Here is a 24,868-nt window from a genome sequence, read left to right as displayed (position 1 = left end):
ATTTTAAAAATACAGAAATTACGGCTGGGCGCAGTGGCTCATGCCTGCAATCCCAGCACTTTGGAAGGCCGAGGTGGACAGAAGGCCTGTTGCCCAGGCAGGAGTGCAGTGGCGAGATCTTGACTCACTGCAAGCTCCGCCTCCCGGGTTCATGCCATTCTCCTGCCTCAGCCTCCCAAGTAGCTGGGACTACAGGTGCCTGCCACCATGCCCAGCTAATTTTTTGTGTTTTTAGTAGAGATGGGGTTTCACCGTGTTAGCCAGGATGGTCTCGATCTCCTGACCTTGTGATCCGCCTACCTCAGCCTCCCAAAGCACTTGCACTACATATCTTAATACTTATCTATGCACATGATCCCATAGGAAGAGACAAAGAGGGAAATAGGATTCCTGTCTCATCAGGGAGCTCTACTATAGTCCCTTGCCTATGAACTTTTACATTTAGGCACTTAACAAATACCAATTGTATGAATGAGTGATAGCCTGAGAAAATAGGGAAGGATGTCATGATGGTGATGATAAAGTCACTTAGTACTGAAAGTTTTACAGGATGCTGGAGGAATGTGGGAACAGAAGACAGAAGTGATTCAGCAGAGCATGTGGTCAGATCTTTTTCCTCATTAGAAACATCCACGTGACAAAGGGAAGAACTCCATGGCTATAACCCCTGCTTGCTACAGTGGGGGTACCATTTCAATGGTTTAATTCCTAGACTTCTTTAGTAGTTTTTTTTTTTTTTCTTTTTTTGAGACAGAGTCTCGCTCTGTAGCCCAGGCTGGAGGGAGTGCAATGGCACGATCTTGGCTCACTGCAACTTCCGCCTCCCAGGTTCAGTCGATTCTTCTGCCTCAGCCTCCCGAGTAGCTAGGATTATAGGCATGCACCACCACTCCTGGTTAATTTTTGTATTTTTAGTCGAGACGGGGTTTCATCATGTTGGCCAATCTGGTCTCGTACTGCTGACCTCGTGATCTGTCCACCTCGGCCTTCCAAAGTGCTGGAATTGCAGGCATGAGCCACTGCGCCCAGCCATAATTTCTGTATTTTTAAAATAAAATTCCATTAATCCACAGACTACAGATAAACAGTAGAATTTAAGGGATTTATTCACTAGATATCTCTCAACACCTACCTAAAAAGATAAATATTGATTCTAAAGACTCTTGACTTCTCTGGCATTAGAGCTCATACAGTTTTTTTTTGTTTGTTTGTTTGTTTTGAGACTGAGTCTTACTCTGTCGCCCAGGCTGGAGTGCAATGGTGTGAATGAGATCTACTTTTTACTTCCTATAAGAGATGTGATAAGGCCACTGTATGAGTTAGAAGCAGCAGTCAAATTTAGATAATAAGTAAGTGGAATGAAGATGTGATAGGTATCACCATGCTTGCATTTTAACATGCTTGCATTTTAACAGATTTCAGAGATTTCACCAATCTCTGAAATCTCCCCAAGGATGTGGTATTGCTTTTGGTATCAGTTCCAGGGACTGCCACTTGGCCATTCCTATATTAACCTATGAGCCAGGGAACAAAATTGGCAATTTTACTGGTTGCTAAGAGTATTTGTTCCAATTGTATATTCAGAACTAATAAAATAACTTCAGAGTGGATCCCCATGTCTACTGGGACCACTGTGAGTTGGATCTGGGCTAAGACATCATCTATCACTTGATAGCTGCTTTGAGTCCCTCTGGAATTAGCGCTGTTTAACCACCAGTTTCTAGTAATTGCTGAATCATCTGGGTATTTTCTTTTCCCCAGTACACAGTCTTGTAAATAGCCTCAGGTCTCTGTGCAGAAAGTTTGAAGGAAGATTTACAGTACATGCTGAACCCACTTTTGTTGGAGACTGGTTGAAAGATTGTGACTCTTTCTTGTGGCTACCAAAGTTGGGTTGCTGGTTAAAATACCTAGAGTTTTTTCTAAGATATACAACCAAACAACATTTTTGCAGGTAACCCATCCATTTCAATTCTAGGCCAATTTCAATTAGCCACTGCCAAAAGTCCTGTGGCTTAAAATATTGTAATATCCACTACTTCTTTTTTGCAATAAATGCACCTACCTGTATTCAGTGTTTAATTGCTGCTATTTGGCCTGATACTCCAAGATTTCATCATCCCCATTGAAATCAGGCAGCACATCTCAATGGGGTCATCTCATAGTGTAATGTCTGGTCTGCATTGGAGAGAAACCACAGCAGGATGCATGTGCTCCTCTAAATAAGTATTTATTAATGCCTTAGTGAAGGGAGTATGCTCTGGCCCTTCTCAGGGGATGTAGTGAGGTATGAATATGCAGGTTTCATATGATAAATCCACTTCAACATTCCTAATTCCATATGCCTTTGATTGCGTTTTCTGCATTATGCTAGGGATATTCTAGCATTTCAGCCTCATTAAATGTAAGACCAAGTCTCATCAAACCAATTAAGTAAATGCTTAAAGCTACTTCTAGCTTTAAAACAAACACTGAATCCAGAAAATCTCTCTCAATTCATTGTTGTATTTTATTCTCTGTGGTTTAACACCCTTAGGATCCACTTCACAAGCACTCTCCAGGTTTCTGGAAACACATATTATCAAAATGTTGCAATTATTTTATGTAGAAGCTGCCTCTTACTGAATTAGACTTTGTATTTGCCCTTCTGAAACATGTTGAGATTTGACCTTACTTATGGATCTTGAGACAACAAGGGGTTTGAGGGTGGATTTTAAGAATGGCCATCCCTTTGTAAGGCAACTGCCTCAGGCAAGGGCATTACAGCGTTTTCCAACAAGGGAAAGCTTAGGCACAAGAGGGAAAGATATTTTCCACTTGCAGTGGAGGTTCAGAGTGACTCAGGAGTTTAAGATTTTCAGCTCTGTTTGGGTACAATCAGATGGTCTCATTCCAAGTTTTAGAGTTCCACTTCTTTGCAATCAATACCCCAACTTTCAGTGAGAAACTTGATAAGGCTGTGGATTTACCTGGTAAGGCTGTGGAATTACTTGATATTATAATTTTGCAATTTGCAAAATTAATATTTCTGTTTGACTTCCAGCAATAAATTCTTTGTTTATTAGAAATAAGTGATACTTTTAAGGCTAAGATAGACATTCTCTGGTTCTCCAACCATGACTTGAGCTGAGAATTTAAAGACCAGAGCTTCTCATTTTCTGTTTGTAGAGGCCCAGTGCATTCATAAGGATCCATCCACATCATAGTCCATATAATAATTATTACTACCATAGTGCCCAAGTGAAGGAGCCGCAAACATCTCAATCAACTACAGGGGATAATCTGATTCATCAGGATGGCACCATGTGTCATAGATTACTACCATCCCAATTCCCATTGGTAAGGAGTTTGGTGTAGCATTTAAGCTCAAGTTCACCAAACCACTTATCCAATTCTATCTTTGAGGAATTGTTTCCTGAGATCACTTCTGATATGAATTTCTGTATCAGTCAGGATTGGTCACAAGATAGAAACCACACAATGGAGTTTAATATAAAGAATCATTAACCAAGTATAAAGTTACTAACTAGGTAACTGTAAGGTAAACGTATTAATTACCCTAAGGTATCAAGGAGGTAACAAGAAGCAACTGCCACTACTAGGGCTGAGGGAACAAAGGGAAGAGATTGAACTTATTAAAACTTAGTAACCTAGAGGAGGGGTCCTGCAGAACTGAAATATGACTTCTGAAGATCACCAGCCAGCTTGTACTGGTGTCTCGGAACTCTGGAGAAACTCTCTGAACTACTTTCTTGGGAAGGAGCACTGGCTATTTGGTATGGGAGCCTATACAAGGAAACTGGTTCTGGCAAATGTTGAAAACTGTAAACTGGCTTCAGTGTTCCCAGGGGAAAGAACTACCACTGCCAGGGTGAAGTAATACTCCTAGAATGATGTTCAGAGAAACAGCAAGCAGATTGGGAGCAAACAGGTAACAAATAGAAGGAATAAGTCCCTTATTCCTCCTCCAGCCTTGCAGCCTCCCAGTATCACCTCCTATTAAGAGCATAGCCTGGAGCCCCCTGACAAAACCAAAATGTGGTTTGCAGAGTTCCAGCTGCAGCATCACAAAAGAGAGTAAAGGTGATTTGGAACTGAGGGTCAGTAACTTGATAACTAGCACATATATTTTCAACCTGTCTTCAGCCAGATTAGTTTTTCAGAGAATGTCATTGTTCTGGGAGAACTTGAGTCTCCTAAAACAGTTTTCTTTGGTTTCAAAGATGGGGAGGAGCAGAAAGTAGTCTTCCTTTGCTCTGTATTGAACTGAACTGGAGAGGTTTGACGCTAAAAGCAGCTAACCCATAGTGGCCAAGCTGAGTCTGTCCCTAAGCTACATTCTGCACAAAGATACTAGGGAAAATGAATCCTTGCAATGAAAATTAGAGGAGAAAAAAGCTAGGCTTTCCTCAAAGGCTGCCCTTTTATACTTTTCTTGCTTCTCTTATAATCGTAAAATATCTCTCATTTTAAGCTGATGTCATTTTCAATTTTGATATAACATCTTTGTCAAGAGCCTGAAGGGCTGCATATAGAGGATGCTAATGTAGTAAGTGAATTAAACTGCCAAATATTGTCATTGAGGAGACGTATAAAGGAATAATTGAGATAATAAAGGTCAGAGCAATCCAACAAAACAATTCCAATCTTTAAAATACTGGAGGATGTCTCTGAGAAAAAATGAAATATGGATTAATACACCAGGATGAATTAGCAAGACAGAGGGACTGTTTGGCATAAAATACATAAATTAGGTAAATGTTTGTGATGGGAAATGTAATCTGATCACTTGTGGGTTTACGGAATATAATGCTTCCTTTTGAGTGTTTTAGAAAGATCATTATGTATGCCTTGTGATTAATAAACTATCATTCTCTCCCTTTTATGAGTCCGTTTTTCTCTGAAGCTTTTATTGTGAAATGATTCTTCTTTTTAAAACATACTCTAATTCCCCCCACCCCGGTTCTTCTTTCTCCTCTTCCTCTTAATTCTTTTTAACCAAGATTTCATTCTCCAGAAATCTACATTATCAGATGTTTGCTTGTTCCTAGAAAAATTCCCCCATTGGTCCTTAAATCTTTTCCCTATATTAAGTCATTATTTATTAAAGGAGACAGCTGTTATTGTGGAGCGATCTCCAGAAGAGGAGTCAGCTCTTGGCTTTGCTGAAGTTCTGAAAAACCCTTAAAAAGTCAGAATGTCTGGGTTTGTTTTCTTCTTTGTAAGATAAAGAAATTAAACTTCATAATTCCAAAGATTGTTTGAATTTCTAACATTGTTCTATTCTGGAGCTTTGAGGGAGTTTTTTTAGGATTAAGGACTACTGGGCTAACAAATATTGCTCACATGGAGGAAAAAAGCTTTTTAATTTAGGCAAACCCCATGGAGAAAAATGACTATTGTTTAGATAACAAGTAAGACTCTTACAAAATGAGGAATTTTTGTGACTTTCAATATCTAATGATCCCAAGTTCTGAGATTACAGTGAACTTTTTAAATGTAGTACAGAAATTTAAAATAGGTAGAATAGTGGTGATCGGTTGTTTTAAAGTGAAAATATAGGCATGGTGGTACACTCCTATATTCCTAGTTACTGAGGAAGCTGAGGAGGAAAGATCACTTAAGCCTAGGAGTTCAAGGCTATATTGAGCTATGATTATCCTGAAGTGAAAAGAGACAAAATGAATAAATCTAAGTTAATTTAATTATTATAGGTTTGATCTATAATAATCTAATTATTAATCGCTTAAATTAATAATCTTAATCTAATTGTTGTAGGTTTACTAACTGGAATCTCCAGAATTACAAGTCCCATATAAGAGGAGATGGAGCTACAAGTAAATGTTTCCTTGAAGTAAAATCTGAGTAATAGGGAAAGGCCAAAAGTACAAGAAGTATCTCTGTCTAAATCAGTTGAAGGCTGAAGTAATGGATAGAACATTGAAATGAAAGGCCGGGAAGCACTGTTTATTGTGGCAATTAGGCAGCAGCATCTGTCATTCTATTGATCTGTTGGATTGATTCCATTTATCTGGTGGGCCAGGCCAGTGTCCCCTGACTACTTCACCTCTCTCAGTGCATTATTTGGAAAGGGTAGTCTTCTATATAAAAGAAGGCTTCGTTTTCCATCAACCTGTACTCCCCTGCTAGGACCTTAGCTCCTCTGCAAGGAGAGTAGGGGTAATATATTAGGTTGGTGCAAAAGTAATTGCGGTTTTTGCCATTTGAAAGTCATAGCAAAAACCGCAGTTACTTTTGCACCAACCTAATACTTAGTGTTATTTTTCCAAGAGAAATAGATATGTGTAATAAATTTTAATGACTCACTGATGTATTAATTCATTCAGCCATTCAATAAACATTTAGTAAGCATCATCATAGACCAGGCATTATGACAAGCGCTGGTGAAGTAGCTGTGGACAAACCAGTTGTGCCCCTGGCCTTGTCGAGCTTATGGTCTCTCTCATATTAGATTTATAATCCTCACTGGTCGTTCTGTCCGTGTCCCTCCACTTCCCAAGCCTCCAAAAGAGTAGATTTGAGCATATTTCTGTCATTGAAGGCGTTTTTTTTTTTTCTTGGCAGATTAAAAATTATGTATTACAAATCTTAGAAGAAAAATTCACAGGGTTTTACTGGCTCTAATACCCTTTTAATGACTGTTAAGATCACCCTATGAAATTAGGAGATTTCTTTGAGCAAAGCTGAGGAGTGTATGGGTTTGTGTCCTTTTATGTAGTGTAACAATATGTCATCTCCTACTCTCCCCCAATGCCCTTGTTTTCTTAATAAAACTGTCTTGCATTTAAGTTTCCTTTCTATCGTTCTGTGTAAGATAGAGACCTGGGATTATGAGAGAACTACTTAATGTTACTGTACAACTCAAGGAAAAGGCCAGAGAGGAAGCAATTTTTATTAATAATCCTACTGCAAATAATTATTAAAATAATATTCATTATCATATACCAGGCAGTGTGTCTTGAATTTCTAGTGAGGTACATATTCTTTCCCCAAGAATAATGCCTTCTTTATTGAGATCTGACAGAGTAATCTGCAAATTGCAAGACCTTAAGTATATTGTTGGCTCATTGTTTCTTTAACGTGTTTTTTTCTTCTTGATTAATACATTACAGTTCACTCTGGATCAAGCTCAAATTCTTTTCACGGATTTAAAATTATTTTTATAATTTAAGACATGTACAGCTCCTTTTGAATTTCAGTGTTTGGCATTGTTCTGTTATAAGCCTCCCAGAAATGTGAGCATGTCGTCATTTCAAAGTGGCCTCTTTCAGAGCCTTGGCAGCTGCAGAAATTTGTCTTAGGAATCATTTGAATGAATACCACTTGTTGCTAATCCTTAGCAGTCTGAAAAAAATCCTATATCATAACCCAAGGATCAGGTGGAAATATGTGTATTTTAAACATACCAAAATGTTTTATGCTCTAATTCTTTTTAAAATATCACAAAGTTTAGAATCTTATACAGTGGATAGAAAACCTCTATTTCGAAAACAGCTCTTATTATGATTAGCTATTGTGATTATATTTTATAGTGTTACAAAAGCCTCTTGAGATATCAGTTCTCTTTTGTGCTTCCATCATGTATTAGAGTGTGGCCCTTTCTAAATGTCCCAAGACAAAACTTTACGTTGGAAAAGTCTTCTATTCCTTAGTTGAGATGGTTACAGAAAGGGGTTAGGAGTCCTTTAGAAATCACATTCCAGAGTAGTATATCAGGATTCGTTTTCTCAGACTTTTGCCACAAATATACACTTCTGGTAGATACCTGATTTTGAAGGTGGGCCTCCACCCTTTACTCACTCACTGAGTCAACCTTAGGACTCTTGAAAAAACACTGTGTGTGTGTCTTTGTATTATGGGAATTTTCAAGCATACCCAAAAGTAGTATGAAAATATGACCTTCGTGTGATTATATTCATCAGTTACCAACATTTTGCTACTCTTGTTTCATCTTTTTCCCCATTCTTTTTGTGGTGGTGGTTGTATGGTTTTTGAAGTTTTTAATCCCACATACTACATTTTTTTACTAATAAACACTTTGGTGCATTTCTTACATTTTTAATGGTAGGTAAATTTTGAGACTAAAAATTGTTATATTTACTTTATGTTTGTTTTGTGTCTGAAATTAGCGTGGTTTCCATTTTTGTTCCATGCTGAGAAGTTTAGTTTTCTTAGGTTCATTTTTCTTTCTTCTTGACTTCCTCCAAAACCTTGTTTTATTCTTGTCATAACCAGCAGTCATTATTACTGGTTCCAGTATAAAAACAGAGCTTGACAGCTACATAATTTATATGTATGGATAAGCAATTTTAAAACTTGGCTTTCATCGACCATTTTTATTTCCTGGGAGTCAGATCATTTGTGTAAGATTTTTATTGTAGGCATAAATCACCACTGTCCTATTAGACGCTGTATGAATTTACTAATAGGAATGGAGTGACATTTTGAGTATAGATTAATAAAAGGAAACTGGGTTATTGGGATAGACCTAGGCAAACATGATTTAGATTTTATCAGAGTTAAGAATTATTTTACTTGATAAGAGTCTCATGGATGTTTATGCTAAGATAAATTGGCTAGCTTTGAAAAATAAATAAAAGAACGTGGGAAAATCTTGATTGTTTCTTCTTTACTTTTATTGCTTCTATACTCAAACCAGCCATAGTAATTTCTCTAAGACTCTGATTCAGTGACTAATATCTTTCCAGCGGAGCTCCCACCTCCATATACAGCCATTGCCAGTCCAGATGCCAGTGGTATTCCAGTAATAAACTGCCGTGTGTGCCAATCACTAATCAATTTGGATGGCAAGCTTCACCAGCATGTGGTTAAGTGCACAGTTTGTAATGAAGCTACGGTAAGTGGAGATTTCCATTAGTAAAAATATAAATTGTTATTTGACATTTTGTTCCTAAAGGAAGTACTTCAGTAATGTTACTTAAAAGTATATGTGGGCTGGATACAAATATGGTAATCTTTTTTCCTGACTTTTCTTCTGTCTGTCTTTCATCATAGAATACCTCCCTGTGTTTAAAGCTAACCCCATTAAGAGAATTTCATAGTGAATTTAAATATTATGCCTTTTGGCTTTTTACTTTCAAAAACTAGACTGAGCATGGCAGTTATGTATAAATACCTTCAATATCTATCCACATCACAACTAGATTCATTCTAGTTTTCACTAAAATGAAAATATTGCGTACTAAACTTCATTACAGTCATAAACTGTCCTATTTATGTGGAAAATTATTTAAAGTTATTTTATGTCTGTAGGATGTCACTATTGTTTTTCTGGGCTTTTGTGATTATGCATTTGTTATTAGCATCTGTGCCAAAGTGTTTACAAATAGTTTGACATTTTATTCAATTTAGTTAATAGTAATTTAGGAATGTTTAAAAAATTGAATAACACCTTTCCTTTTTTTTAAAATTGAGCTTTGGGGAGCAACTAAATTTTCAGCAATATTTTTATAGTTTCAAGTAACAAACTTGAACAGATAGGCTTTATATATTAAATTTTGATCTCTTAAAATCTGCAATTAAGTATTAATTTTATCTTTGACGTTTTAATTTTTTCTCTTTAGAAAATTCTAAAAAAAAAGTCAGCCAGGGATTATTGTGTCTTGAAGAACTGCAAAACATGAATACTTGACTTTATATGTCTTATAGAAAAATCGTAAAATAAAACCTTAAGTCACAAAAGCGATTGTATTTAATTAGTTTTAATGGAATCCTTTCCTTTTTAAACACAAACAAACTTTGACAATCTGTACTTTGGTTAATTGCTGTGTTTGCATTTTCTTCCCTTATCCAGCCAATCAAAAACCCCCCAACGGGGAAGAAATATGTTAGATGCCCTTGTAATTGTCTTCTCATTTGTAAGGATACATCTCGGCGAATAGGATGCCCGAGACCCAACTGGTAAGAGATAAAGATTCATTCATTCATTCATTTGTTCATTCAACAAGTATTTACTAAAGGTTCTTCATGTGCCAGGCTTTGTTCTAGAAAGAGTGTTTGTTTTCAAAGTCATTCCAGAATCTAGATTTTTTTTGTTGTTGTTAAAGGAATGATAATCTTAGTTTGAACTTAGTCATAGATATTTGTGGGATATAATATTCTTAAATGAGCAATGAATGTTTTATTTGTGTTGTGTAAGTACTTAATGCACTGTAATAAATCAATGACTCATTGAACTAATTTAAAAATAATGAGTTCAGGCCAGTGGTTCATGCCTGTATTCCTGGCAATTTGGAAGGCTGAGGTGGGAGGATCACCTGAAGCTGGTCGTTTGAGACCAACTTGAACAACATAATGAGACCCCATCTCTACAAAAAAGTAGCCATGTGTGACAGCATGCACCTATATTCCCAGTTATTTGGGAGACTGAGGCAGTAGTATCACTTGGGCCTAGGAATTAAAGCCTGCAGTGAGCTATGATTGTGCCTCTGCACTCCAGCCTGGGCAACAGAGTGAGACCCCATCTGTCTCTCTCTCTCTTTTTTTTTCTTTTTTGACATAGTGTCTCAACGGGAAGAATCTCAAAGAGTTGACTCACTGTGACCTCTACCTTCTGCACTATAGCCTTCCCACTGTAGCCTCCTTCTGAGTAGCTGGGACTATAGGCACACACCACCACTCCCAGCTAATTTTTTGTATCTTTTTTGTAGAGACAGGATTGGACCATGTTGCCCGGGCTGTTCTTGAACTCCTGGGTTCAAGTGATCCCAAAGTGCTGGGATTACAGGCATGAGCCACCATGCCTGGCCCGTCTCTTAAAAAAAAAAATCAGTTCGTTTACTTTTGATATAATTAATCTTCACCTGCAAGTGTTGTAGTTATTTTTGTGTATCTCACTATATGTTATACTAATCTCTGCTGAATGTATATGTGCAATAAATTCTGGAATTATTCACCCATGCCCAGTACCATTATGGATGTACGCAGATACAAGTATATAGAGGCCTTACTTGTGTTTTTTTTTTCTGTGATCTCTCTGGCTTTTTGACCATTACATGAATCATGTACAGCCCTATCCAATGATAGACTAGAGAATAGAAATGAAAGGAGGATCCTGTTTGTTTTTTTTTTTTCATCTCTGATTAAATAGGCATCAAGGAATATCACACTGCTCAGATAAATTTGGTTGTAACCTAGCCCTTCGGTGCCTTCATGGCACACAGATTTTTGTTGATGTAGAATATTTTTAACTTAGTCAGTCTTCTACCAGACTCAAGTTGGCTTCCTAGATAGGGAAGGGTAACAACTGTTTTCTGATTTGAACTTCTAAAAACTTGGAAATGGCAGTTAAATGGTTGCCATTGATTAGGACCAATGCTATAATATATTGTTTCTGTCCCAAGTACAGAAAGACTCATATTTTGCTTTTGAAAAACTGACTATTGCTACTCTCTGTAGTTTTGCCTCCAGCTTGACATTTAATTCACTTAATTTATAAAACAAGTATAACACATTTCATATTTCTGGCCTTATGTTGCAGGTTTTGCTCTCAATCCATTTGTGGGATAGTCAAGTTGTTTCCTTTCTCTTTTCATAGTAGACGGATAATTAACCTTGGCCCAGTAATGCTTATTTCTGAAGAACAACCAGCTCAACCTGCGTTGCCAATCCAACCAGAAGGTACAAGGGTCGTGTGTGGGCACTGTGGAAACACATTCCTGGTAAGTCACTGGACATTTGTTATTAATCTGTAAATAGAGATCATGATCTTACAGATTAGACCACTGGTCATAGTCTTACAGTTTTGTCCAAATGCAAATTAATCAAAATATTAAAATAGAGCCTTATTTAGGCAGACAATCAGAAGTGCAGCTAGGATATAGAGCATCTTCTGTGAACTAGATAAAAGGTACGTCCTCTGATAGGTCCAGCTGCAAAAAGGATCCTCTCTATGTAAGCCAATGAGAAATCGTGCCCAGGCTTAGTTCCATGGGCATCTTGGCTTGGTGAGCAGCCGAGTCTTAGCTCTGCTCTCACCTGCTCAGCAGAGGTCAAAGTGCACAGTCTCATGCAGTAGATTTGCTTCATGGCTTCTAGATTCAGGAAAAATTGAATCATAGTTTATCAAAAATTTTCTGACTTTTGTAAATTATTCTTGGAGCAAAGGGAATTAACACTGTTACCCATAATTAGGTAAAACCATTAGATAAAGAATAAGAAAGTGTAAGTAATTTGATATGAGCAAAAGTTATAGAAGTTCTGTTTTACTACTTCTAACTTAAACTTAGTTTGATTTTTTTAAAGTTAAATTCATAATTCACTTACCCTGTCAGGAAGGATAAGGACAGGTTTTCTTTTATTGTTCAGCCCATATAGGAGACAAAAGATTTTCTTTAGAACTTGAATATGAAAAATATTTATCGGAGTATACACATGGGAGTCTATAAACAAAAACTCTTGTCACTAAGACATGAATGGGCTTAAGAAAATATAAGTGATTTGCTTTTTATTTGTAATTTTACTTTTATTAAAGAACTTTATGTATATAGTTGTAAATGTCAAATGGGACTGCAATCTTCTCATTTAGCTGACCCCCAGTTACTGTTCCTAAAATGCTTTCAACTCTTTTAGCTGCTTTATTGATAGTCACTTCTGTGTGTTTATTTTTTAATATTTATTTATTTATTTATTTATTGAGATGAAGTCTCACTTTGTTGCCCAGGCTGGAGTACTGTGGTGTGATCTCAGCGCACTGCAACCCTTGCCTCCCGGGTTCAAGTGATTCTCCTGCCACAGCCTCCCAAGTGGCTGGGACTACAGGTGCACACCACCACACCTGGCTACTTTTTGTATTTATAGTAGAGATGGGGTTACACAAGGTTGGCCAGACTTCTATGTGTTTAAATTGCTTGCTTATCCTTTTTCTATTTGATTAAGCAACTTTAGACATTACCCACTAACTAGTAAACTGCAAGATGAGAACTTAGCACTCATCCTGCCCTCCCACTCATATTCCTTTCCTTGCTCTCATACTCCTAAATTGCAACATTTTGTTTAATTAATACTTAGTGCTTATAGTCTTTATGATTAGGTAATTTATGTTCACAGCTGAACCAAGCAATATGGTACATTTTTCTTGTGTATGGATTTTAACATTTTCTTGGACTTATAAATAATTGCCCCCTCCTTTGGATTTAATTTTCTATATGTAAATCGTTCATTCTTCTCATATTCTTGTATAGAACTATAAAATACCTATTACTCTAACTAAATGCATCAAGGAATCTATTATTTAGGCTTCCTGCTACATAGTTGTCATCCTTCCCTTCACCATCATCAGGAAAATTCCTTTTACCTCCTTCCTATGTTGGATCCCATGCCATCCTCACAGTTCTTGGTTTATTCCTTCATTTTGGTGGAGCACATCTACTCTGCTTTCTGAGACAAGATGCAGGGAAATATATTTGAACTCTTTTTATCTTAAGTAGTTTTTAATGTGATCTTACATTCACTTTATAATTTGTATAGCTATGCAGTTCTAGGTTGCCAGTTGTCACCTTTCAGAAACTTAAAGTCTTTGTTCCATTGTTAAATGAGAAGATCAACTGCTATTGTGATACCTGATCCTTTTGATATGACATGTTTTTTCTTCTTTTTCTTTTTCCCCTTTCATTTTCTTCAGTGTTCTGAAATTTCTTTAGGCTGTGTCTTAGTGAGGGTCTTTTTGAACTCATCATTTGGATATTCAGTGGGCCCTGTTATTGTCCATTCCATTTTTTGTTTTTTAAATATTATTTAGTGGGAAACTTCTTCATTATATCTCCTCATCTTAATTTAAAATTTTAATTTCAGATGATCTAACTTAATTCTTAATTTCTAGGAGACTTTGTTTGTTCTCTGATTTTTTAATAGCATTCGTTTTTCATGACATCTTTGCAAAAAGTAAAGTAGAGGTTCCTCTTCAAAGACTGTCCTCCCTGTCTAATTAGGAGTAAATAGTAACTTTTCTTAGAAGCAAAATTTATTCAAAGACCTCTGCTAACATTCTTAAATATCTGCTAGCCGTAATAAAGAAATCAACGTACTTTATGTTCTTAGCTCCCACAATGTAGCCTAAATATTTGCGCTGGCATGATTATACTGGTCCAAGCAAGCATTAGGTCATAGCCTGTTCCTCTTTTTATTTGAAGGTGTTTTTATCTTTCTCAGAATTCCACAAGTTACTTCCTCCTTCCTTTGTTCTCCTCTGCCTTTGCCTATTTTAAAAAGTTCTAAGTTGCTAGCCAATCAAGACAAATACAGAATGTGAAGTCCCGTTCCAGCCAATGGAAACCAGACACAGCAGTAAGGTAGACGCGTCAGGTTATAAATGACCCTGACTTCTTTGTTCAGTGTACTCTTGTGGCAAAACTGCTGGCAATTGTACCCTTTCTGCAGAAAGTATAAAAATGGCCTTGCTGAGAAAATTAAATTTATGTTTAAGTGCTATTTCTTTTTGGTACCAAAGAACAAGCATTTGAAACATCTTTCTGAAGCTATTAATTATATTTTTTCTGAGGTATTGTTCTTCTTCATGCCTTATCTCTGTTTTCTCACTACTTTCTCTATTGGTTTTTCTTTTGATAGAAGTTTTACGCAGAAGTTTATATGAGAGCAAGTCACTGATTGGAGTTTCTATGTATGCAGGCAGGGGATAGGTGAAAACTTTTTCCTTCTCCTCCTCTCTCTCCTTCTCCCCCTCCTTCCACTCCCCCTTATCTTCTTCCTCCTCCTCCTCCTCCTCTTCTTACTTTGTAAAGCTGTCAGCTATTAGTATCAATTGGTCTTTTTTTCTTTAGGGCAGATTTCTCTGGGGAAGGATCTTCTAATCTCTTGCAGGAGATAGGCCTGAGAGACAGCCTTTTAGGAGCTAAGAGAGGTAATAGGGGTGAAGCTCTTACCCACTTTTCAGACAGTAGACATTAATTGAATTTTAGAGTGACTTTTTGTTCTTGCCTTCTTCTGTGCCCGGTGTTCCTGGTCCACAAGCTCTGTAGTACAGTTTCTCTACAGAATAAATCATTCTTCTCTTAATGTATTGGGGAAGGGTGATTTTCTGGTTTTCTGAGAATTTACAATCAATACTTCTGTGTTTTTTCCAGCTTTATTGGTTTATATTTGACAAACAGAAATTGTATATTTGAGGTGTACAGCCTAATGTTTTGATATACATCTATATTGTGAAATGATTACCACAATCAAGTTAATTAGCATTTTGATTACCGTGTGTGTGTGTGTGTGTGTGTGTGTGTGTGTGTGTGTGTCTTTGTGGTAAAAACACTAAAGATCTACCTTCTTAGTAAATTTCAAGTATATAATACAATATTGTTAACTATAGTCACTATACTGTACATCAGATCTTCAGAAATTATTCAGCCTGCCTAACTGAGACTTTGTACTCTTTGACTAAAATCTCCCCATTCCTTACCCACCTCAGTGCCTGGCAACCACCATTCTACTCTCTGCTTCTATGAATTAAACTATTTTACATTCCACATATAGGCATGATCGTGCAATGTTTGTCTTCCTTGTCAGGCTTATCTCACTTAGCATAGTATCTTCCAGGTTAATATATGTTGTTACAAATGGCAAAATTTCCTTCTTTTTAACACTAAATAATATTTCGTTGTATGCATATACCACAATTTCTTTATCCATTCATGGAGATTTGGTTGTTTCCATATCTTGATTTTTATGAATAATGCTGCAGTGAACTTGGGATTGTGATACTCCTGCTTTATCCTTATCCCAACCTCTACCTTTAAAAGTATAGGTCAACAATAGCTGACCTATTCTGGGTCTTTCAGTGTGAAGCAGCCTGCCATTATTGACTTATCTCTCTGTAGATAGTTAAGTTTCAACATCCTTTTCACTAAGTGAGTTGCGAAGGCCATCTGCTTTCCATTGTCCAAAAATTTGAAGTCATATTCCATCTTTTTTTATCCTTATGGTATTATACATTTCAAAATTCATTTACTATTATTCTAGTCAGGTTTGAAAAAAAATGGAAATGCATGCATGTATTCAATTTACTATATTTAACCAGAATTGCTAAGATTTTTCTGATTTAGTAGGGTAAGTCTCCTATGTTACATTTATATATTATTGATTAAATCCGTGACTAAGTACATAAATTAGAAAATATACTTAGTGGGGATAGGTAACAACTTTCTTTTTAAAAAATCACTATAGGCTGGGCATGGTGGCTCATGCCTGATATTCCAGTGCTTTGAGAGACCAACATGGGAGGCTCGCTTGAGACCAGGAGTTTGAGACTAGCCTGGGCAGCACAGAGAGACCCCACCTCTACAAAAAAATTTAAAAATTAGCCAGGGGTAGTGGCATGCACCTATAGTCCTAGCTACTCAGGAGATTGAGGTGGGAGGATTACCTGAGCCCAGGAGTTGGAGGTTGCAGCAAGCTATGTTCATACCACTGCATTCCAGCCTGGGTGATAGAATGAGACCCTCTCTCTAAAATAAATAAATAAAAATCAGTATATACTGATTTAATATAAGCTAACACACTCTATAGTTACCAATAGATATTAAATGAATTAACTACATTAAATATATAAAGCATATTTGTTATTTTCTTTTTCATATGTGAACAAACTTTTGAAAGTAACACTTTTAAAATCTTCAATATAGATTTGTTTCAACCTACTTCTGGAGATCTCCCTTCCATAGCTACCTTGCATTCTTTCCTGTTATGTTTTATATTCCAAATATTTGCCATGGATAATCCTTGTAGCCACGTTACAAAAGGAATGATTTTATTTATTCAATTATATATATTGAGTGTGTACCAGGCACTGAGCTAGGTGCTAGGGAAACAGTGGTGAACAGGAAGCATAGTCTCTGCTTTCATGAAATTTTCTAACCTGATAGGAGATGAATGGATAGCAAAGACACAAGCCTGAAAAAGCATAAGGCTAGAATTTCGGCTTTTATTTTTCAGAAAAGTGATGATGATAGTCAAGAATAGAATAAAGAATTTGACAGAGAATTGACTGTATTAATAGGGTAGAAAAGGGAATGAGGAAAAAAGAACAATAAAAAAGACAATTGTTATAAAGGTTTATATTTAATTTGTAGAATCATCTGGTAATGAATTCTAGAGAATGATCTAAATTGAGAGTTTAGATAGATATGTATGTGCCATGGTTTTTATTATTTTAAAAAGTAATTTATACATTTAGATATTTTTCCCTAAGAAGAAAATTACTAAAGTAATGTGCAAGCCAGAGACTGACTTCTAAAGCTGGCTCTTTCAGGGACTAACTTCTAAAGCTGGCTCTTCCTTACTTAACATTCAGTGCAGCAAGTGAATCATATTATCATATTAGCAGAGTAATTATGATTTGAAACTTTAATTCTTTAGCAAGAAAAGATGTTTTGGATTAAAATATAGTATTTAAAGATGATTTCAAAATTTTCTAGAAAATAAAGTTTTTGATGATTAGGGGAACACTGTGCACACCTATAGGAGACGTATTGGTTACTTTTGACAGTTTTGGATTAATGAGGGATGCTCAGTGTTATGAAGAATACACTGACTACAAAGTTCTTGGAGCCTTATCCTTATTATTATGCTGATCTTGAATAATCTTATATTCTTCATAATATGTTATTTGCCCTTCACACTGTTAATTATTAGGTTAATTCATTTACTCATTTCCTACTTTGTTTTAGACTTAGCTTGCAAGGTTCAAAGCAATTGAGATAAGTTACAAAGATACATTAAATTCAATATGATTGAAAATAAAATGTGAAAAAAATCAGGAAAAATAATAAGTAGGGCAGAAAAAAAAACCTGAAGTCATGCATAATATAAGTATGCTAATATTTAGTCTAATACAGTTGATAAAATTAGGCTGAATCTTAGCTGAGTTTTCTAGAGTCAAAGAAAAGAAGAAAATATGACCTGTGACAAAATATTCAAGATATTTTATTGAAAAGATCACATAGGAAATACTTTTCCTGAAATAATGAGCTCTCTCTCCTGCAAGAGAATTCTCTCAAGGATTAAGATAAAAGAACTATTGTATGTGACAAAGCTTTTATTATTTTAAAATAATTTATACTTAAAAATAATTTAATTTTGATATTTAACCCCCAGAAAAAAACACAATTGCTAAAGTAATATACAATCTAGAGAATAGCTTCTCTATATTCTCACAGCTTCCTTCTGTTTATAATAACATCTTTTAATATACCAGTGTTACAATGCTGAAGTTAAATTTTCTAGGAATTCACAATATTTACACTATTCATATCACAGCCTATCTGGGACCATAGATAAATTTAGAAAAGCTAGATTTGTGTCTTCCAAAGTGTATTCAATGGCAAATTCATTTTATAGGTTAGTACCAGGTGTTTGTGAGTAAAGAGTTGCATATTCATTGGGAATTGCTAGGATTAAAAAAATTAAACAGAATTTAAAATAAGATATTCTTTAGCAGTTTTAGCATATACCATTGTATATATTTAAGAGGGAGTTTTTATATTGTATGTCCAAACATTTTTTACCCTCCAAACCATTTTGAGATCATCTCGCCTGAGTGGTGATTTGAAGGGCATTGTTTGAAAAATAATTTCCCAGAAGAATGAATTGACTTATAAAGCTTTTAGCTAGTTCTCCATGAATGCAAAGAAGTTTCTTAATACAGCTGAACAGCAGAGTTTACTATTACTTTTCTGTAGGGCCCATGGTCTCTGTTGCTGATGAAAGGCATATCCAGGTGCTTTGTCAATCAACACTGACTGAGGGTTGTTGTTCTTTAATAAAAGAGAACACAACTTGGTTCAACGTTTACCCTGAAGTGGCCCAATTTAGTACCTTCAGGCAGGATCAGACTTTTTTCGTTTGTATCTAGGGACAAATAGGTGCCATAGCATGGGGGGATAACAGTTTTAACTTGAACATATTTCAAAGTGTTACCAGTTGCCTATTGTATCTATGTATCTGTGTGTGTGTGTGTATGTATGTATGTATCTATCTATCTGTCTATCTCGGTAAGATACTATAAAATTAAATTAGTAGTTTTAAGCAATATAGCTTTTTTTTTTTTAACAAATCTTCTAAGATTAGTTCTAAAATATATCTTGGGGAAACTCAATTTATCCATTACATGTTGTAGAATAGTTAGAAATAAGTCAAATATTAGAAGATCTCTTCTAAAAATGATTGGGTTTTAGAGAAGTTGCTTTTAATCTTGCTGATATAATTAAGATTTTTTTTTTTGGTCTAATGGGACTTAAGGTCTGGCAATAAAATTTTAAGAATCCAGAGGCCAGATTTTAGATGAGAGAACAGTACTAAGTCAACTTCTTTTCCAAAGCATAAGAATTGGTGTTCATTTGGATAAATTATAAGAAAATTATTCTAATAATAGATGCTTTTTGTTATTAGTCTGCTCCATTTAAGTGAGTACTTGCAGATAACAGCAAAACCAGATGTGGTAGGTTGCTGGCAATGTAATACATTAATTACAGAATAAAGTCCCCACTGTTTGTCAGTTATCATTGATTTTATCATGCATAATTTGTGTTAAAATGAAGAACACTATAAAATGGTAACAGTGGACTAAACAGTCTCCTTAGGGGTCATCTGAAATACTGAAATTCCTATGTTAGTCTGTTAGCCTTAAGTCTTGGATTTTGAGTTACTCTTAACTCAAAGGTTTCATACTTGCCTTCTCAAACCAGTTTGCTTCTTTTAACTATGAAAAACTTAAATTTGTTATTTATAAGTAACATTTGAAATGACATCACAAGTTCAGTAACTATCCTAAGCCTATTACAGAAACATAAAAAAGCACTTAATAGTTCTATATTCTTCCACTGCTTAATGTTCTGTACCAATTTCTGTAGAAATCTATATTAGTATCTGTTTAGCACATTAACTCAAGAATTTTTACTTTAAGAGCAGTTTTAAAATAAATCAACTTTTTACAAATTGATATTATAAGTAATTCTGTCATTATAAGTAATGAGAGGAATACTCACTCTTGTTGAAAAATAAGTGCCCTTGGTTTGACATTTGCAGATGTTTAAAAATAATCATTTTGTAAAGAGAGTGAACATTCATGTGAAGTTTTATTTCTCTTTAATTTATCTTGGGACTATATGTTCCCGTTGTGACTAAAAGAGATCATAACAAGGTTAACTAAATTTCATGATATTTGAAATAAAAATGAAGAGAAAGGAGTTTAGGAAACCCCCAAATTTATATGTTCTTTTCTTTAATCATAAAAGAAAAAAGTATGCATCAGATATTTTCTAAAAGATATCTTCTATTGTGTGGAAAATGTTTGAATATCCACAAGTTATTGAAACCCCTGTATCTAGAATTTGAGCCTTCTGAAAAGAAAAATTGATGGCCTAGATTCCCAAATGAAACTTAATTTTAATAAATATAAGTTGTTTTGATGATAGACTGCCAAGGCACTTAAAGAAAATTTCCCAAAACTATCAAGGAAATATACCCTTTATAAGGAGGTATATAGAAAAGCAAACAAGATAGAAGAAGATTGTTAGAAAGTCATTGAACAAAATGTATTTCATGGGATAAAGATTTACTTTAAATTTATATTGCATATTCTTTAAAGACTATCTATAACCAGTAAGTCATTTCAAGTATCTGAATAACATTCATGTGAGGAAGGTAGCACATTTATTACTTACACTTACAGGAAGAAAATTGTACTAAGCAGTATGTTTTTGTTATATTGTATAGGCAACGACAGAACAGAAAACAGTTCCCGACTTCAGTACTACCTATATCCAATTCGTTTAGTTTATGTACTTAGTGAGTTTCTCACATAAGTAGAATAGTTTAATTTTAGTAATGAATCTAAATATTCAAGTATTTGAAAGGCCAGCCCTGAAGACTTAAATAAAAATAACTTTGATGGTATATGAAATATGTTTTTATTCCCTGGAAGTGAACTGAGACTTACTGAACAAGATGACCCCAATTATGGTATTACATTCAGTATTCATGTAAAGCAAACCTAGATTACGTCAAAGCATTGGAAAAGTCATGGGAACTATTTCAGAGGAGGATCCCAAACTGTATTTTAAGAGAGGGAGAGAAGCGTTGGAGGGAAAAGCTCATGTAACCGTGAGAAGGTGATTGCTTCTGTTGTGATCCCTGATGACATTTAAAGGAAAAGAAATGTCTTATCAGATTGGATAGTTTTCAGTTGTTTTTCTTTTCAATTCCTCTCTTTATTTATTTTACAGTGGATGGAACTGAGGTTCAACACTCTGGCAAAATGCCCACACTGCAAAAAAATGTAAGTTCCCTACCATTGGAAATACTATTGAGAAATACTTAAGACGAATTTGAAGAGTTCAGAATTTTCACTTAAGTAGATTTTGATTTTGAGACATGCTGTGAAGTGAATGCATGCCAATATATTTATGCTTTTTAAGACTAAAAACAAGACATCCTAAAACAAATATATCCCATTTTGAAATTAAAATGATTAGGCTTGATTATCATCCCCTAAAGGAAAATCAATTTCTATTATAAGAAGTGAAATTGCTAAAATTATCAGTAACCTGGTTAGGAGATTATAATCCATTACAAATAATCCAACATTTACATTAATCAAATGGGCTGTAATCTAGGAGAAAACTCAAATTGTTCTGGACTTCATAATTAGGTGATTGTTAGCCTTTTTCATCTCCTGCCTAATAAGATTATTACTGATGGCAACATTTATGTAATTATTTGTCTATCTTAACAATTTAGCCTATTTCTCTCTATTCCTAAATGATGTACCTGATGAAAATAATATGACAATATAAAATGAAAAATAATAGAAGATATTTTGATTAAACACATTTTATGGCATTGGTGTTGGGGGTCCCAAGACTACACCAAGGTTCCTTGGTTTTCTACAGGGACTCATATAAATTAATATAGAGTTGTACTCACAGATATGATTTATTATAGCAAAAGTATGCAAAGCAGAATCAGCAAAGGGAAAAGGCAGATGGAGCAAAGTCTGGAGGAAACTAGGGACAAGATTCCAAGAGGCCCCTCCCAGTGAAGTATCCCAGCAGTGAATTATTACCGTGCATGTATCATGTTGTCTACCAGGAGGCTCATTAGAGGCTTAGTACCCAATGTTTCTACTGGCGCTGGTTACACAGGCACCTCCTACCTAGCACACACCAAAATTCCAAATTCCTGTTTGAACGGAATTTATGTTTAGCATAAACCATACTGTTTACTCAAACAATTTATACATAATAAGCCACCCTTACCAGTTACAGAATGATGGGAATTTTCCCCAAATCTAAATTTCTAGATGCCAGCTAAGGGCCAACCTTACAAGCAGGGCTTTCTAAGGTTAGCAGTCTCAGGCCTGCTGTGTTAACTCTTTTCTGCACAGCATCTATTTTGATAATAATATTACAATTTAAAAAATTATTGTTATCCTCTTATATATGTGAATTAAAACTTAAGCAAAGTAAATTAAACTGGAATGCTTAGACAATTCAATTTTTATTATTGAAAATAAGAGGTTTGAAATAATATTCATTTTTTAATTTGTGTGATCCTTAGTATGATATAAATACCTTATCTACATTGAAGTTGAGAAATCCCAAGAGTGGTTTCTAGGAGAAGGTAATTAAAAAGTATTTGAAAAGTAGAATATGTATAGCAAAATATCTCTATCTCTGCTAGATCTGATTTCAACTAAATATAGCTCTATAAGAATAACTTCTTCACAGCATGTTTTAGCTTATAAAAAAAGTTTCTTTTTTATTTGTGAAATTAATCATTCTAATTCCTTACTGAATTACAAGTCTGTACATGGAGAAGCAAAGTGGATAAACCCTTAATACGTGCACAAAATAATATGTGTGTACTTGAGGGACACATCTATACTCCCCCCTCCAAAGTATGTGAATATGCATATGGATGATACATATTTCTGGGTATTATCTGTATTTTCATAAAAATATACAAAATTAAATTGCAAATATATTCACAAAGAACATTAAAATGGAAATAAAGATCTTATGGAAAAGAAAAGGCAGAGACTTTTTTGTTGTTGTTGAGACAGAGTCTAGCTCTGTTGCCCAGTGGCACAATCTCAGCTCACTGCAACCTCCACCTCCCGGGTTCAAGCAATTCTCCTGCCTCAGCCTCCCAAGTAACTGGGACTACAGGCACCTACCCCCACGCTTGGCTAATTTTTGTATTAGTAGAGGCAGGGTTTCACCATTTTGGCCAGGCTGGTCTCGAACCCCTGACCTCGGGTGATTCACCCGTCTCGGCCTCCCAAAGTGCTGAGAATACAGACATGAGCTACTGCGCCTGGCCTGGCAGAGACCTCTGTGGTTAGCTGACTGTGTGCTAAGCAGAGTGATATTGCTTTATATATACATATATACTAGCTGTAATCTTTATAACAATCCTGTAATACAGGGATTATTTTTGTAATTTTACAAATCAGCAACTCTTCAGAGAGGTTAAGGATTTTGTTCAAGGGACTTTCTTGGTTAATTATTTTCATACAATGGCAATATTTTTACTAATAAAGAAGTATTGAATGTCTGAATACTCTGTGATTTGTTAAAATATCACAAGACAGTGTATTAATATAAAGAAGAATTTGTATCAACTACTTAGGGAACAACTTACATAGAAATTCACATGGAATAAATCAGCTTAAACATTCTAAGAGGAAGGTCTGTAGAATCGGAGTCACATGCTAAACATGGGAGGACTCGGAGCATTCATTACTTATTTGAGTGCAAATACTGTTATCACATGAACACTCCTAGCTGGTATCTAGATTTCTTTTCTTTTTGAATGTTCTCCTTCATAACAAAATGATGGGTCATCTGTTGGAGTAAGATTCTGAGACAGAATTTTATTTCTTTAAACACAAATATCCTAAAATTAGTTTTAAGTTACAGAAGTTGGTAAATTTATTACTATGAAGCAAGTGTGTTATGTGCTTTTATCTCACAAAATGTGTGGGGAAAGCTTCCCCTAGAGCCAAAGAGCGAGGGGCATTTTCTCTTATTACTATTTCTTACTCGAATGGTAGCTGGTACTATGGTAGCTACAGGTGATGTTGTTCTTTTAATTAGGTGGCTTGTGGCCACTGCCAGACTGAAGGTGTACTTGTAGCATTCTGAAATACATTTTGGACTGTGTTTCCATGTAAATGTTATAATGGACATATGACTAGTAGAGACATTGATTTAATCAGTGATAATTATCATTGAATATCATTGCTTTTACATCACTGATGTATTCTTTTGTGAATCACCTCCTGCCGTTTTAAACAATAGTGGACTTATTCTCAAGTGTTATCCTTTTATTTTGCCGTCTAGTGTTATATTTTATAATTATTCATTAATTCAGCAAACAATTCTGTGCTAAGTACTGGTTGCTTGAAATAAAAGACATAATCTCGCCTTCAAGGAATTTAGTCTTGTGGGCATAGTGGGGAGAATAGTTAATTACTATAAAGTTTTAAGGGCTTTGAAAGAGGTATGACCAGAATGCTCTGCTTTGAAGAGTCCCTAATCCAGATTAGAGGGAAAGGGATCATGAGTAAAGGTTTTCAGAAGGGAGTGATATATGAACTAAGTTATAAAAGATGAGTGAGAATTGTGTGAAAAAGAGGGTGGGATAATACACTGTAGAAGGAGCTACCTGTGTGAAGGTACAAAGGAGTCAGAGTGTAGATGTACTAGTAAGGAAATGGAATGGATAGGACTGAATGTGAAGGGATGAGAGAGAGAGATTGGGATCAAGAATGACCCTATTTCTGAGAGGCCGTAGAACCATTCACTGAGACAGGAAATGC

General features: G+C 35.3%; 1 protein-coding gene across 1 annotated transcript in view; it reads left to right on the top strand.

The window, feature by feature from the left end:
• The window catches only part of PIP4P2 (phosphatidylinositol-4,5-bisphosphate 4-phosphatase 2), a 48,538-nt gene that overhangs the window by 11,785 nt on the left and 11,885 nt on the right, over nt 1-24,868 (top strand). Inside the window, exons 2-5 of the mRNA XM_033202618.1 lie at nt 8,730-8,878; nt 9,836-9,942; nt 11,579-11,702; nt 21,270-21,322. Of these exons, the coding sequence (XP_033058509.1) occupies nt 8,730-8,878; nt 9,836-9,942; nt 11,579-11,702; nt 21,270-21,322 (433 nt within the window). The remainder of the gene's footprint in view (nt 1-8,729; nt 8,879-9,835; nt 9,943-11,578; nt 11,703-21,269; nt 21,323-24,868) is intronic.

The sequence above is a fragment of the Trachypithecus francoisi genome, unplaced genomic scaffold (genome assembly GCF_009764315.1).
Source record: "Trachypithecus francoisi isolate TF-2019V2 unplaced genomic scaffold, Tfra_2.0 Lachesis_group7, whole genome shotgun sequence".
Lineage (NCBI taxonomy): Eukaryota > Metazoa > Chordata > Mammalia > Primates > Cercopithecidae > Trachypithecus > Trachypithecus francoisi.
Note: the sequence above shows the minus strand (reverse complement) of the source record. Positions and strands in the feature narration are given on the sequence as shown.